We start from the raw sequence: 17769 nt of genomic DNA, 5'->3' as shown, positions 1-17769 counted from the left end.
TATTTGACCAGCAGTGGACTTGGGAAGCTGGTTGTGTGTGTAGGAATGGGGAAGCTCTCAGCTTCCTCTGAAATTCAGGATTCATTTCCAGAATAAAAAAGTGAAAGAATCAAACATTTCTAACTTTCAATAATGTTTCCCCAAACTGTGGAGATGTGAGCTGTCCTAGAAATAGAAATTTAGGTTTGATTTCTTAAAACTAAAAGAAAAAGGAATTCATAAGGCTGTATGTAGCATTATTTATAATTGACAAGAGTTTCTGGTAAATTGTCAAGGTTATTTTTGAAAATACATACATGCACATTAGAGTATTTTCTGAACGTGCAGTTTTAATGTACAAACTCACAAATATGAGTCCAGAAAAACATCAACGTTTAGGTTCAAAAGGTTCAAAAAAATGCATTACAATTGACCCTTGAACAATGCGGGGGTTAAGGGTGGCTACCCTCCACACAGTTGAGAATCTGAGGATCACTTATCATGGGCCCTCCATACATGCAGATACTCCTTACCCACGGTTCTGCATCCACAGATTCAACCAACCTCGGACCCAACCAACCTCAGATCATGTGGTACTGTAGTATTTACTACAGAAAAACATCCACATGTCCACAGTGGACCCATGCAGCTCAAACTTGCGCTGTTCAAGGGTCAACTGTATTTGGTATTGCTTTTTAGGCATCTAGTGAATGTCAAGACATTCTTTATAAAGACTGTCATAAATTACCTCAATTCATAACTCAAGACTTAATTCTTCAAGTTAAAAATCTTTAGAAGTATTCCAATTTTAAAGTTTATGTAACCATATAGTAAAGTCCAATTCTTAATAGCTAAGACAGTCACACACACACAGACACACACACAAATACTATTTAATTTTCTAAACTGAAATCTGATTTTATTTTATAGGACAAAGACATTCTCCCAGTAAACATCAAAAACATTTTTTAAGTTTAAAAAGTTCAAGTTTAAAAAATATACTGTAAAATTATCAGCAAACTTTTAAGCCACAGTGCTTTTAACCAACAACTTGTAAATCCTTAAAAAGAAACTCTATACATATTCCTTTCGTTACACTATTTAGCCAATGTGTTTTAGAATTTAGATTAAAAAGAGCATACCTCAAGAATCAGTAAGTTCTTTGTCGTTTGTTAGATTCTTCTCTTGGGGAGTCTGCCAGCATAACTTTAAGTCTGACTCCATTCAGGATCTTTCCATGTAAAGTAGTAATGGCATCATTAGCACTTATTCTATCTGCATACTTGGCATACCCCACATTTTTTCCTGACACAAGGTAAACTTCGATCAGGTTACCAAAACGACTGAAACAAAGTAAAAAAAAGATCAACAGAAATTGATAAGTACAGATGCTCAGGTCTAAAAGTTGGGGTCCATTCTGGACTCCTTTTTTCACTCCTTTCCCCACATCCAATCTCTAATAATGTCAATCTTCCTTCTTAAACATTTCCTCTATCAGTCAATTTCTCCTCATTATCACTCAGATCTCTTTCCTCATTCTCACCATCATTATCTTTTTCTTAGTTTACTCTAATACCTTCTTCACTAGTTTATCTGCCCTCTGGGTTTATCCTTCTCCAGTCTATTCTCTATCCTGTCTACTGAGTGATCTTTCTAAAACACAAATATGATCATTTCCTCCCTAAAAGTCCCTTCAGCTGCTCTTCATGCCTCCAGGGTAAGGACAAACTCCCTAACATAGCTTGTGGGCCTTTCTTGACTTGGGTCCTTGTCCTCTGCAGCTTCATCTTCCCTCAGTCTCTCAAATCCCATATTCCAACAACCTCCTTCCACGTTCTCTCTGGCAGGTATAACCACCCACACACCCAGCTTTCTTCCCTGGTTATTTTTATCCTCCAGGCCTCCACTATACCTTGCTTCTTTCAAGAAGTCTTCTCTGAGTTTCTAAGGTGGGTGCCCCTACTATGTATTTCACAGCCTGAATACTCCTTTTCACAACACCAACCTCTCTAGGTTGTAATTTCCTATTCCCTTATCTGTCTCCTACATGTGATTAGTTCTAAGAGGACAAGAACTATTATATCTTGTTTACGTAATATAATTGTTTGTTTACACAATGTCTCTGGCACTTAGCACAGTGACTGCCTGGTACAGAGGAGAGGTTCAAAAAATAAACGAAATAAATTGGTTAAATAAAAATCAAAATACTTGAACCACATCACTGATATTTTGTGAAGTTCTTTAACAAGCTTTCTATCTATCTTTTAAATAAATTCGCTAACACTGTTGTAAGGCAAATAGGAAAAAGACCAAAAAGAAGAAGTTAAGGTTAAAGAAGTTACATTAAAAACAAACAAGAGTCTTCCCCCTTTTTACACTTATTTTATATACGTACACACACACACACACACACACACACACACTCTTCCCTACAATCAAGTAATTGTTTACTCAATGTAGTTATATAATCCTTAAGGGTCCAATAGAGTGCTGACAAAATAGAAGATGCTTAATAAACACTGTTCAGTTGAATTCTAGAGGATAGGTCTATACGGATGTATCTTCTATTAAGAAACAAATGATTTGTTCATTCTATGTATGCAACTTTTCAAAACAATACTCCATGTTTTATGTCTTCAAAACCAAATAAAAGGAAATTCTGTGTGGAGACTTATGACATGTAAATAACAAAGAAGAGAAGGAAATAATTATATATTTTAAAAGGTGATATAAATAAGAACTTTTTTAAACCACAGAATGAATCATCTGTACCTGAAAGGTACCGGACACAGGAAGCTTCAAGAGTGCAAGACTGCTTAAATGACTGGTTTAAATAAATTATATTATTTTAAAATGTAACTCTGTGGAATTGAAATCTTACCAGAATATATCCTCTAGTACATCTAAAGGTAAAGGATGTGGATTAAACACGATAAAAAGTCTTTCTTTCACAGGAGTTTCAGGAGGGGCTTTTTTTTTGCATGATGGAAGTACAACATCTGTCTGGATTTGAGGCAGCTGTGATCCAGAACTTCCTCCAAATTGCTGTTGAAAAATTAGTTTCAAAACAACAAAAAAAGAAAAACTGCACTTTAGGGATTTTTAAGTCAAGAGCTAAAGAGATGTGTATCATGGCACCTTTGTGGTCTTTTACTATATCTCTGAAAATTTTCTTACACAGGTAATAAACAAAGGCCACATTTATTTTATACTACTGTGAAGGTTAAATTCTTACCTACTTACCAGAAATTGCTGCTGACTTGGGTTATTCCACACCATTGATGCAAGCTGTGCAGCTACCATCTGTGTTGCCATTTTTCTAAGGAGACTGGAGATAAGAACTGGTAATTTACAGAAAACTAGAAATATTCAGTCTCTAAACAGTAACTTCTTTTGTGTGACTTCCTCACCTGAGAGGTCAATTGTTTTCTATTTTTATTCTCCAAGTCATATCACGTATACCCAAAGCTTGGCTTTAGGCTAGCTCCTGGAATGGTACTTACTCTGTTGCATTACTCCCATCATCAATGAAGGAAACACCTATCCGATTCCCAGGAGGATACTGAAATCCATGTAACTTGTATTTTGCATAAATAGCAGATGCTACGTTAAAATACTGAACCACTCCATGACCTAAAACAAAGCAGAGAATATACGGGAATTAGAAAAAAAGCAGATTCAGTATCTAAAGTTTGTGTTGCCATAAGAATGAAACAATAGAGAAAAACACTAATATCACACAACTAGTAAATATATAATCAAATGTGTCAGAAAACAAAGTTCTCTTATACATGTGTTCAACAGCTGTGTTCCTATAAAGCAAAGTATAAACCAGATGTTGGTAAAAATATGAACATGATATTTAAAAAAAAAATGGTATCATTAGCTTAAGTTCTGTCCAATGAATTTAATTTTAAGATCTTGGCTTTTCTTATATGACAGAGATATACCTAAAAGCCAACCAGTTTTTCTTAAAATTTTCATTCTTTGAAATATACTTTGAAATTCTAAAATTTTCCCTATCATAGTGAGTAAGAAATGAAATGAGAAGTGATGTATGAAAAGAATATATAGTCATCTTGGCTAGCTGAAGTGGTAGACAGAGAAAAAGTGATATATGTAGTAAAACCAAAAAGCAGGGGAATAGAGGGTTTCGGATCAAAAGTCACATATTTCACATTCCTTTGAAGACCTTTTAGCTAAGGGGATAGATTTCAATTCAGGAAGGTGATGCTACAGGGGGGGAAAATTTTATACAGGAGACCTTACATGGCAAGCCCAGGAGCTTGTAACACAACCAAAAGGTTTTCACAATACATTTATACTATAACTCACTTTGGGAAAAACAATGTTTTAATTTAATGTTCCTCTCTAAATCTAAGCATCTCAACATTTTAATGAAATTGAAACTCAGAAGCAAATGAACATATAAAACTAATTCAAATAGGATTCTAACTATATGATACCTCTATTAATAAAAAGGTGTTCCAATAATACACATATTTATCAGACACATCCAACCAGAGAAACAATAGAGAAGGTAAAGGAACAAATACATTTCAAAGTACCAGATAAAAAGGAAAGAAAATACAAAACAAATAGAATTACATACAAATATAATAACAGATATGCCAAAACCCACAAAATGTGTGCCTCAGAGTCACAACAAAGAATGACAGCAGGCACTTCCCTAGTGGCCCAGTGGATAAGGCTCTGAGCTCCCAATGCAGGGGGCCCGGGTTCGATCCCTGCTCTGCGAACCAGATCCTGCATGCATGCCGCAGCTAAGAGTCTGCATGCCACAACTAAGAAGTCCACAAGCTGCAACTAAAAAAGATCCTGCATGCTGCAATTAAAAAAGATCCCACATGCTGCAACAAAGACCCTGCATGCCACAACTAAGACCCAGAGCAGCCAAAATAAAAATAAATAAATTAATAGTAAAAAAAAAAAAGAATGATAGCGTAAGACTGGGTTAAAGTTGGAGATGGTACAAAGTAGGTCAATGACTTTTTAGTAGGTCCTGCTAAAAGACCAGTGCTGGGTAGAGTAATATTGATTATGTGGGAGTGTCTGTATGAAGGATGTGGACACTCTAGGCCAGTCAGCCTATATAATCTGACTCATCTACTTCCCCTCAACATCCATAAAAAGACACCCTAAAATGACTAAATCAAGTATATCTATAGTACTGGAAGAGATGCCAAGTATGATTTCTCTATACCACCCCTCACCTCCAATTCTTTAAAAACCAACAAACTGAGTGCCTATTATGTGCCAGGACTTGCAGTAGATACTTTATATATATTATTTCTAATTCTTATCTAACCCTGGCATAGAACGTACTAATAATCCCATTTTACAGATGAGGAAAGAGAGACTAGATAGAATAAGCAATTTGCTAAGGTCTTACAACTATGTGTCATTGTTGGGATTTGCACCTGAGTTGGCTGCAAAATGGAATGCCAACCTTTTCCCATTATGCCACTAGGGTATTTTAAAAAAGCCTTAAAAAAATCAAAAGGCTTACAAGAATACAAAAATGGATTAACCTAACACTAGATAATAGGTTTAATCAATGAACCAGTTACCAAGTTCAAATGGCTGACATTAGAGTCTTGCTTCTATTAACAGTGGGGAGAAGCAGAGAGAGAAGTAGGGCAATTAAAATGCTTGAAATGAAGGGAAGGAGTTCCCTTTTGAGGTATAAAGTTTAAGAAAAAGAGACTTAGGGAAGAGGAGAAAACTTTAAGGGTTTTATCACTTTGCCCAGCATTAATGAGAAGTACAGAAAGAGACCCTATTCTAAGGTATTTTTGTTGTACAACTGGAAACAGAGAATGCTCTATTTTATGGGCGTTAAAACAGTTTTAAAAAAATAAATGACTCTATAAAGTAGATATATTCCCAGGGATTTGTTTATTGAGGTATCACTATATTTGAAAGTTTAAGGTAGAGAAAAAAGAAACAAAAAACTGTCATACAAATAGTATCTGACATAAAAAGTGCCATTGGAACAAACAAACTTATTTACAAAACAGAAGTAGTCACAGATGTAGAAAACAAACTTATGGTTACCAGGGGGAAAAGGTGGGGGGAAGGATAAATTGGGAAATTGGGATTGACATATATACACTACTATCTATAAAAAAGATAACAGATAAGGACCTACTGTATAGCACAGGGAACTGTACTCAATACTCTGTAACGACCTATATGGGAAGAGAATCTAGAAAAGAGTGGATATATGTATATATATAACTGATTCATTTTACTGTACAGCAGAGAGTAACACAACATTGCAAATCAACTATACTCTAATAAAAATTAAAAAGAAAAAGTGCCACTGGAGAAAAGCCAGTTTAACAAAACACAGTATATTTAAAAATAATACAGACATTATTTTACCATAATTAGAATACGGATCTCGTTGAACTTCACAGTATTCCAATCCTGGTACTATATCAAAAATGCTGAAAAGCTGCTCTTCAGTGAAAGGAACTCTTGATACAACTGACAGGCGTTTGGAGATGGCTTCCTGGCCTCTGTTGTCATTCTTGTCAAAACTTGAAAATTCAGATTGTTGTTCTCCAACAATATAAAACAAAAAGCAAATCTTTAAATTTCTGTACATTCAAAGATGCATTTAACATTTTAGATACTAGAAAATAAAATGAACATTAAGTCCTCTGCAATGAACAAAGGCACCGTCTTTTGTAACATGCTCTTGGTCATCAGCACTATCAGGAGAGACGAGGACAAGAAAACAGACAACTCTCCCCATTTCCCTGCCTTGATACAGAAATATAAGCAGAAATGTGTAGTTAATTTCACAGGAATAGGTTTACTATGCAAAACTGCAAAATATGGCAAGTGTTTCACCTAAAGGGAAGTTTATGCCGAATAACATTTACAGGTCTTACTTTCATCACTCATTTTCCCCATTTTCTAACTTCTACTTTTGTCATTCCTCTCCTTTCTCTAGCCCTAATTTTAAGGCTGCAGTAATTTAGGGATAAAATTTCAGGATTCATACTGAGGGGATAACTGTATATGTCTTTCATATTTCTTGGTCAGCTGCATACAAGCAGCAGCTCACCCCCCCAAAATGGCAGTGTAACACTGCCACTGACAGTGACATAGTGTAACACTTAGATAATGCATAACTAACCATAAAAAACTCTAATTGGAAATAAGTTAAACAAAATAAGCGTTAAAGAATGACATTAGGGGCTTCCCTGGTGGCGCAGTGGTTGGGAGTCTGCCTGCCAGTGCAGGGGACACGGGTTCGAGCCCTGGTCTGGGAAGATCCCACATGCTGCGGAGCAACTGGGCCCGTGAGCCACAACTACTGAGCCTGCGCGTCTGGAGCCTGTGCTCCGCAACAAGAGAGGCCGTGATAGTGAGAGGCCCGCGCACCGCGATGAAGAGTGGCCCCCGCTTGCCGCAACTAGAGAAAGCCCTCGCACAGAAACGAAGACTCAACACAGCCAAAAATAAACATAATAAATAAATAATAAATAAAAAAATTAAAAAAAAAAAAAAAAGAATGACATTAGGTGTCATGACCAACTTCTTGAAAGAAAAAAAAAAACCTATAAATTCTTTTATTCACTACGTGAACTTCAGACTGCTGATAAAAGAGTATTAAAAAAAACCCTCCAAATCAGATTGCATACACTACTTATGCCATTAAAGTAAAGATAGCCCACTTACCAAATGGAAACATATTCACTCTAGGTTCATGTCCCAAAGTCTCCTGCCTCATATTACTATAATAATCTTGTTCTGAGGATTCAGATGCTTTATTTTTAGGTTCAGCCAAGATTGCCCTAAAACCTGAAAAAGAGAATCCATAAATTTCAAACTTTATAGCAAATTTAACACACCTACAAATATACTTGATTGCTAGTGCTTGACTTAGTTTTATAATTGTATAAAACAAAATCTACACAAACAACCATCTCCACCAGACCTACCTACTTCTTTGCTTTTTGAAAGATGGCAAGGAGTAAATGAGAAACAGCAAGAATCCCAAATTATGGGTCAATGTAGACATGAAAGATCAGCAATTCTATTCTATCCTTTCCAGTCTCCCTCTACTACAGATGACATCATCATTCATTCTCTCAGGCTTTCCAACATCAAAATCCAATAGTGCTTCTTCACACCCAACAGTCATCAAGATTCTTTCTTTGAAATATACTTAGAAGATGTTATCTTTCACTCCAACTTCCCTGCCTCTGTTTTAAAATTAGATTCTCGTCAATTAATTATAACCCTTCAACTGATCGCTTTGCCTCTGGATCAAGAGTTTTAACTAGGGGTCCAACGATGAGCTTCAAAAGGTGGGAAGGTTTCATGAACCCTCTGAAACTTTAAACATAATGCTTATTCATATGTGCACATGGGTATATTTCAAGGGAGAAGGTTCACAGCTTTCATCATATTATTCAGTGGTTCCAAAAAGGATAAAATGAGCCTTTTTGAATTCTTCCTCTGGAAATCCACTCTTGATACTGTGGTTCGATCAACTGTGCTGAAACAGTTTTTGTTATTTTTCTCCTTTTAAAACAATCTACAAGGGATTTTCTAATGTGGACTAAGCTTGAACTCTTCATCACCTCCCGTGTACGGTTCCAACGTACCTAGATTACTTTGTCCCTGTTTCTCAACAGGAATACCAAGCTTTACTCAGATTGTTGCCTTCACGCTATTAAGCAAAGACATTTATTTCTAGCTCTGTGTCTTTACTAACATTGCTCTCATCTTCTGTCCTGCTTACACCTACTTCCTGTTTTTCTACACCAGTTGCAAATCCTACCTCCAGATGTATTCCCATGCTCATTTGGTGCACTTGTTTTTCACCATTGATAGGCTATATCACACACTTCTGAACATTTTCTCATTTGGCAAGTTTTTATTGAGTCTACTATAAATGGCAGTATCTTTGCTAGAGATCTCAATAAATCTTAATTGAGTACTACTCAACTGAGTACACTACTATATTGAGTACTACTAACAGCAGTACTAGGTACTTGGGGTGACAGCAACAGATAAATAAGACATAGAGCTTTAAAAAATCTATTACTCCTTAACTATTTTTTGCCTGTTAGATCTTGGCTACCCAATACAGCTGTCAATTCCTTAAATGCCAGCGTTGCTATATATTCCATTTGTATCCCTCTACTTATATTGATTAGTGTACCATAGGTACTCAGTTAATGTTGGTTGAGAAATTTAGAAGGATCTGAGAGAAAATTTTGGTGTATACCTTAGGGTTATCTAAGAGTTCTACTGATTAACAATAATTATTTTCAGTATGTATCTATTTTTATAATATCTTGAAACCCACTAATTGAATTATTCTACATCTCATTTCTAAGGGTCAATATAACTAGAAGTATGACAACAAAGAATATTTTCCTTGGCCTCTTTAGAATTCTTATTCTTCAGAATGTACACCAGCAACACCAGAAGATCCGAATAATGTCACTCTACCTTGAAATTAACCCAATGTGTATTTACTTCCCAATGCTAGCAAACCTTGAAAATCCTATCCTTATTATTTATATGTTTGTTAGTATACCTAATTCTATCCAGGATTTAGGTCAAATATAAACAAATATTACAGAATACTTGAATTTCTTTAAAATATAAAGAATAAATATTTAAAAAAAACCCCAACCTGAAAGGGTTGGTCAATATTTTTAATACTTAGAATTCTAAATAATTTAATAAACCCCAAAAACCTGTAGAAATAATAACCAAAGTAGGACAACAGCATTTTCACTGAGTTAATGCAGTTGCTCATATTTTTCAAGATAGTGCCTCAATGAAAGCCTAATCACAGCCCCCAAATTATTTTCATCCTAGGACTATATATATTTAAACTCCCATTGCTGAGATTAAATTAGCAGGTATGGCTATTAGCACAAACCAGTATTAGATTATAATTAGAATAATTCGAATTTTTTCAAATGTCTATTAAATGATAAATGAACACATCCTTACTTCGATCACAGTTTTCTATTGCTTGGGCAGCCTGTGATGGTTTTAAGTATCGAACATAGCCCAAGCCTTTACTTTCTCCAGTTACTTTATTCTTAATAATGCTGCAATACTCGATATCTCCATACACCTATGAGAGTTAAAAGAAATGATCTTAGAGGAGTCAAAATTAATAACTGAACAGATTTCAGAACTAACTTAAAATTTACTTGTTCTTCTTGCTTCCAAAAAAAGAAATCAGAATTTATAGCTACTTTTAATAATGGAATAAAAATGTCACAAACTAATGAGGCACTAGAAAAATAACCATAATGATGATAAAACCAAATAATAACATAACCAAAATAATGATACTTTTTATTTACTGAGCATTTGCTTTACGTATATCACTTTATTGTTATAACAGCCCTTCAAGGATATATACATTATACTGCTTATTTCACAGACAAGGAAGCTGGGCCTTAGAGAAATCAAATAACTTGCCAAAGTCATGGAGGGAGAGCAAAAATTTGTACATGGTCTGGAAAGCTCCAAAGCCTTGCTCAGTGTTGGCTAAGAGCAGAGGCTCTGAAATTGAACCTTCTTTATTCTAATCTTGGTTCAGCCACTTATTAACTGGGCAGTTGCCTATCTCCTTAGCTGTTAAATGGGGCTAATAGCTGTACCTACCTCATAGGGTTGTTTTAAGGTTTAAAAGAGCAAGTACACCTAAAGTGCATATAGAGGGTCTGGGACATAGTCAGCACTCAGTAAATATTACCTATAATTATTTATCTGCCTTCTAACAGGAACATAAATGATTGTGTATACTTTTGAAGGAGTGCCTCTTGAAATACATTTTTAAAATACATTGGTTCACGCAGAAAGTTAATACTCCATGTGAGAAATATGTGGTAAATGTTTACTTTTAATGTTGGAAGAAATACGGGATATAAATTCTTACTGTTTATTATTAATTTTATAAAATTTTCATGTAACCGATCAGTAACTTAACTACTATATATGTATTTAAAAATGCCATATTTGTTCACTCAGAGAAAGATAAAAGTTTATAAATATATAAGGTAAAAACTTTATTCTTACTATTGGAGGAAGTATGGAATATATATATATTTGGTATTTGTTATTTTTCAAGTATTTTATTCAATCCTCAGTTGGGGTAGGATAGAGGAAGTTTGAAAATTACTTTTTACTACTTGTTTTCTTTCTTGCTTGTTGTCCACGTGATTCAGTACTGGGAAGATTAGTAGAAAAAGAATAAAAAATTACAACTCAAGACAATTTAAAAATTGCTTTTTAATAGTTTTTGTGAAAGTGTATCACTGCTCATAAAAGTCAATGGCTAAAAAGAAATTTTAAATTGTCTCCAAATTTCATTGACTACAATCTAGCTATAGTTCAGAGTTGTAGGTAGTTTTTTTTTTTTTTTCTTTAAATATAATTCCTTCAGAGGCCTAATTTTAAAACAAAAACTATAGAGGATAAGTCTTTCTGTGAATAAGTACATCAACATGCCACAGACTTGTAACAAATGCGAGATAATACAGTTCACACACTCAGGCTTGCCTGCCCCATCTCTCCATGAGAGGCAATAGAGAGGAGTGCTAAGAGGGTGCTTTGAAAATTTCAAGACCAAGAGCGGGCTCTGGATTCAGACATCCTCGGCATAAATCTTGGCTCCACCACCTACTAGGTATGAGACCTTACTTAAAACTCTGAGCTTTATACTTCATTTTCCTGAATCTGTATTTTCATTAAATGGGGGGAAAAACACCATCGTCAATATTTTCCAGGTTTTATACATTTTTAAAAAGTTAACTTATTTTAGTTTTAATATTTAATAACTAGATTGAAATAGATGACTTAAAAATAGTTATTTAATTCTCCGCCACCAATCTAATGATCTAACTCAAAACAAAACAACATTTAGTAATTGTACAACCAATGTAAGATTTTAAGTTACCAAGAATGCTAGCTGATTAGAAAATGTTAAGTACCTTAAATTTTTCCCGTAGATCTTCTTCTGTGTAGGACTTTGGTATCATAACAAATATTCTTGTAAGTTCTTCATCTTCAACATCTCTGTGACTTCCAGATGATCTGGACTGAGCAATGAAAACCTAAGAAACAAACAAAACCCAAAGAATAATGTGGAAATATCAGTCAACTGTTTTCCTACTCCTTAAGAATACTTACTTCATTATTAGTATGGGATTCATGTTAGGTTAAATGCAATGTAATAGGGTCTATCAAAAATCATTTTGTTAAAGCAATCTATTGCAATGACTTTTTATGAGATAACACTGATCTTTGCACTTTTTTTTCCGAATTTTTTTTTTCCTTTGTATTTTTTTTACCAAGAGCAATAGTCATTGCACTGAAAGAGAGCAAGTCAGTGCAATAGTCAGTGCACTGAAAGAGAACGTGTACTCTGCGCTTGTTGGGTAGTGTTCAATAAATGCCAATTATATAGTTGATTAATAGTGTTATTAAAATGTCATATCCTTACTGATTTTGTCTACTTTTTCTATCAGAGGCTAAGAGGAGTGCAAAAATCTGATTATGAATTTATCTCTCCTTTTAGTTCTATTAATAATGCTTCATGTATTTTGAAGCTCTATTATTGGTTACATAAACATCTGGAATTGTTATGTACTTTCTGATTGATATTTTTATTTTTAGGAAATTATTCTCTGTTAATACTCCTCCTGTTGAAGACCATTTTGTCTGATATCACACCAGCTTTTTCTATCCTTTTACTTTCAACCGCTTTGTATCGTTATACTTAAAAGTGCATCTCTTGTAAACAGCATTTAGTTTGGCCTTTTTAAAAAAAATCCTGACAATCCCTGCTTTTTAATAGGAGTGCTTAGCCAATTTATGTTTAATTTAATATTGATACCGTTGGGTTTAAGTCTAGATGGTCGTATTTTTAATTGTTTGCTTTCTAATATTAATCCTTAAAAAAAGGTAACATAACCATATTCTGGATCATCTCAGTTACCACCTGAATGACTTATGTGAGCAAGAAAATGCACAGAATGGACTGAGGCTCTATTTTTCTATTAGTAATTTAGTTTTATTGAAATATTATCTGTGACATTAGATTATTACCTAGAATTTAATTTGCTTTGTGGTACTGCTTTTATTTAATTCATAAAATTGCTTTGGTTTTATATTATTCCAGAGGAATGTAAAATCTTTAACTATGATTGTGGATTTGTTTCTAGAGCTACAAGCATAAGAATTTTAATGGCTACTCTTATTTTTTATAACTTGTAGAAATGTAATAAAAATAACGTAAATCACCAGACAGGGCCCTTGAGTATTTTTTTCCTTTCTTCTTCTTCTTTGTCTTTAAAGGGGGGCTGTATACCATTCAGTATGAGAAAACCTGAACCTATGGAATTCCAGAGGAGAAGGCAGCAACTAAAAGGACAAAGAATTTATAGAGTCACAGGATTTTAGAAATATTGAAAAAGAGGGTCATTATGTTTGCTTGGAAAACAGCTGTCACAGAGGTGTAGAACCTTGCTTACAAGACACAGCTGGAGATACACCCTTAGATAGCATCTACTTTCAGTTATTCCTTTGATAAACTTATACCACATGCCAAGCACTGTATAAGGTATTAGTAGTAGAGTATTAAGTAACACAGAAATGGCTCACTAGAAAGTTAGTCCAGTGCATGTATCAGTAATGGATGGTCAATAGGGAAATACAAATAGGGAACCTTTAAGTACGGGAAGACACTAGGAGAAAAAAAGAGTTTCAAGTAAGATTTGTGATTGGAGGTGCCATCAGATCACAAATTTCTAAATTTTAGAAGATTGAAGCATTTCAAATTTCTGATTAAGATATTTCTGATAGACAAATCTAAGTAGATATTGACAATATCTAAGTAGAAAACATGTATAATAATCAACCACCTACTGGATGATTTCTCCTGAGATTTTATGTTCACAGACTATGGGCTCTAAATCCTTGCAAAGTTAAGAACTAAGATTTTTCTCTTGTTTTCTATGTTTACCCTTTTCCTCAAGATAATGTAGCTGATCACTCACAAAATGAGTCTCATTTGGACAGTCTTTTCTGGCTGTAGGCCTGGTATTAAAATTTTCTTATTTGTCTTGTAGGGCCTTTGGAACGTTGCAAAAGCAAAGTACATGAGAAACACTGAAGGTGAATTAATTTAACTGGAAATACTTAAAAACAAAACAAAACAAAAAACCCCACTACATTCCAGCGGAAGACAGCCCAAGTTGAAGCTGCTGAAGAATGAATTTAGACTGTCTAGCTAAGGCACTAGTGCAACAACCCTCTGGCTGAAACTGAGTGGACAAAAATGTGAAAAACAAAATTTAAGCTTTAATTATCTTTGGGAATCATTTAATTTCTCTGTGGTGAAAAGGGGGGGGATACATTTTAGTGCTGGAACTTTTACTTCTCTTGTAGGAATTTAATGAAGGCAAGGGGGGGTCTCTAGGTTTCAAATTTGGGGCATTTTGGGGAGTTTCCAAGAAGATCTCTGTGGTTATACTATATTCAAAGTAAAAAAATCCTCCCTGCTAAGATCATAATTGGAAGGAGATGAAAATTATCAACCTAGTGTAGGAGCCAACAAACTTCAGCTTCCTGTTTTTCTACAGCCCATGATCTAAGAATTGCTTCTACATTTTTAGAGGGTTGTTAAAAAACAAAAAGAATGTGTGACAGACTGTGTATGACTCACAAAGCCTAAAATATTTACTGACCCTTTATAGACAAAGTTTGCCACCCCCTGATCTAGTATATACTGTGGCCTTACACTTAATTTCATTGATGATCTGTCCTGACTCAGAGGGTTTGGGAGGTGGGAGGAGAGGGAATGTCTATTGTCTAATGTGTTGTTGGTGTATTCCTAGGCTCCTCTCTTTTTTGCAAGGAAGGCCTACAGAGACTGCTACTATGGACAAACAAAAAAGATGTACTGAGGGCTTCCCTTGTACCAGCTCTGTGCTAAAAGGATAGATTAAGTCAAATAACCCTCAAAATCACCCTTCCTGCCCTGTGTCAGTATATTAATTTTACAGACAAGTTAAGTGTGGAAACTTAATACAAATACCACCAGAATTAATCAAGAATATTCAAAGAGGCATTTAATATTAATACAATTACACTGCCATCACAATGATTTGGCTCTTTTTAAGGCAGTTTACCTTGGTCTGCTTTCAGAGAAAAGCGACAGTAGCAAAACCTCGATATCAATACCTTCACAAGGAGGGTTTATTTAAAATAATTTGTAAAGATTACAAAAGTGTGATGAATATGCAATAGTAGCAGTTTTAATCAACTGCATTTAAAAATTATATACATTCAGGGCTTCCCTGGTGGTGCAGTGGTTGAGAATCCGCCTGCCAATGCAGGGGACACGGGTTCGTGCCCCGGTCCGGGAAGATCCCACATGCCGCGGAGCAACTGGGACCGTGAGCCACAACTACTGAGCCTGCGCGTCTGGAGCCTGTCCTCCGCAACAAGAGAGGCCGCGACAGTGAGAGGCCCGCGCACCGCGATGAAGAGTGGCCCCCGCTCGCCACAACTAGAGAAAGCCCTCGCACAGAAACGAAGACCCAACACAGCCATAAATAAATAAATAAACAAATATATTTATATATTAAAAAAATTATGTACATGCATACTTTGGTACTGGGAAAATGGCTAACAAGGGAGGGCCACAGTTACATGTACTTTTATCAAGTCTTTAAGCACCTTACCTACCTGAGGAAAAGCAAAGTTACTTGTTTTTATACATGGTAAACCGCGAGGTCTGAGAGAGGAGGATCAGAGAAGTCCTCAAAGTAGGTCAGGGTCGGAGCTGGGCGGTGGATTAGCGACGGCGGGGGTGCGGGGCGGTCCGGCCACCGCAGCTCTGCAGCCCGAGTAGCCGCAGACGCCTGGTCCGACCCGGGAGCGGACGTTCTCTCTGCATCCCCCCGCACCCAGTGCAGACCTGCCGGCAGGCCGTCCCCAAGACCACTCTCTGCAACGCCGTCCTCTCCTCCCCTCCCCCCACCCCGGAACGCCAGGTGCTGCCCAGTCCGCCCCCGCGAGCGGATGTACCACCCCTACCGCAGCCTGACACCGCCCCCGGGGGCACCCCGACCCGGCCCCCGCACCTTGATGGGCTTGGTGTCACTGGGGCTGAGGCACTGGCCGTGCATCTCCTCCATGGCCCTGCAGGCCTGCGAGCTGCGGGCAAACTTGACGAATGCGATGCCCTTGGACTCTTTGGTGTGCTTGTCTCGCACCACCCAGATGTCTTGGATCTCCCCGAAGGGCGAGAAGCGCTCCCTCAGCACCGACTCGGGCGTGTACTTGCTGATCACCAAGAAGATGCGGCTGTTCGGCGGCTCGTCCAGGCTGTCCACGCCCGGGCGGAAGCCTCCGCCGCTCGCACAGCTCCCCGCTTCGTCCATGGTGCTCCACCCCGGCGCGGGAGCCAGGCCCGCACCCCTTTACTCCTCCTCGCTCCCGCGTGCCCACCACTGCCTCAGCTGCCCACCCAGTCGTTCCCAGCCTCGCGTCCGCTTCCGGAAGACGGAAGGGTCTGGGGCTCGGCGCAGGCCGGCCACGCAGGGTGCCGGCTTTGGGGTCGGGGAGCTGCAGCGCCCCCTAGCGGCCCGGGGGAGCCTGACGCAGTCCACGGCGCCAATCCCGCGGAGCCAAGGCCCACGCACCAGGTGTGTGATCCTGGTTCCCTGTTGCTAGAAGTGTCTGGTGCGCGGGCTTTCCCGTCGCTGGCTCTACCCCACTCCCAAAGCCCATGGTGTCTTCCCCCAACCTTGCCACCGTGGTGGTAAGCTCACTAGGACAGCTCTATAGGACTTAGTTAAAACTGTTCGGTCTTAGAGCTGATCATCCAACTCCAGCCTCATTGTTGAGAAAACTGAGATGAGGAATTGGGGCCATGGAGTAGCAAAAGGTAATAGAAAAACAAACAACAGAGCCCAAACCAGAAACAACTCCATCTTCTGATCTACTCAACTCCCAGAAGCAACCGTGGGAGGTTTGAGGGCAGAAAGAATGCAACACGCAGCTGTGGAACTAGGAGAAATCCTAAGGTACAAGCAAAGTGGGAAATCTGTACTGACTTCTAAGGCTTGTTGTTAATGGGCCTTGAGGAGAGGTCGGCATAAAACTGGCAGAAATCCAGAAACAAGGCAGTGGCCCTGGAATGAAGTGAAGGAACAAATCAGAAAATGGTTCAGGAGCAGAGCTTCTTAAATGTTCAAGTCCAGGGTTACTATGAATGAAAATAGGTAAATACTGTTCATTGGGTGCCAACCGTAAGCCAGGCTCTGTGCAAGGAGCTATACGTACAATGCAGAAATGGAAGGACATGATGCCTGCCCTCAGAGAGTTTTTTTTCTACTGTGGAAGTCTTACATGAAAATATATAATGCAAAGTAATATCAGATTGTGTTAAATGCTTTTGCCACTGAATTGTGTGAGCTTGGACAAATTACCTCATGCTTCTAGCTTCAGTTTCCTCAACTGTAAAGTAGAAATAATATTACCTACTAAATAGCATAGTTGTCAAGCTTAATTAATTCCTCCATTCTATTCAGCCAGAAATGTTTTTGACTGTCTACTATGTGTTGGGCACTGTGCTATACCCAAGTGATATGTGTTAAACAAAATGATCACTCTCCTTGTCTCATGAAGTTAATAGATTGGGCTTGTCTAGTTAGGATTATTTGAGATAACATATATGGAGCTAATAGCTTAGTGATCAAATGA

General features: G+C 37.3%; 1 protein-coding gene across 2 annotated transcripts; it reads right to left on the bottom strand.

The window, feature by feature from the left end:
• Positions 1-1121: 1121 nt before the first annotated feature.
• Positions 1122-16598, bottom strand: RBM45 (RNA binding motif protein 45). 2 transcript variants are annotated; one of them, XM_057551568.1, is made up of 9 exons: positions 16146-16598; positions 11988-12110; positions 9994-10120; positions 7699-7818; positions 6388-6576; positions 3483-3612; positions 3223-3307; positions 2861-3024; positions 1122-1322 (listed from the first exon to the last, which is right to left on the bottom strand). In XM_057551568.1, exons 1-9 carry the CDS (start codon positions 16443-16445, stop codon positions 1130-1132), a joined length of 1431 nt encoding a protein of 476 aa, XP_057407551.1. In that variant the 5' UTR covers positions 16446-16598; the 3' UTR covers positions 1122-1129. The 2 variants fall into 2 exon arrangements, with proteins under 2 accessions (XP_057407551.1, XP_007190470.1); XM_007190408.3 differs by having other exon boundaries at positions 6388-6567; positions 7696-7818; positions 16146-16597.
• Positions 16599-17769: the final 1171 nt, after the last annotated feature.

Source organism: Balaenoptera acutorostrata, chromosome 8, assembly GCF_949987535.1.
Source record: "Balaenoptera acutorostrata chromosome 8, mBalAcu1.1, whole genome shotgun sequence".
Taxonomy (NCBI): Eukaryota; Metazoa; Chordata; class Mammalia; order Artiodactyla; family Balaenopteridae; genus Balaenoptera; species Balaenoptera acutorostrata.
Note: the sequence above shows the minus strand (reverse complement) of the source record. Positions and strands in the feature narration are given on the sequence as shown.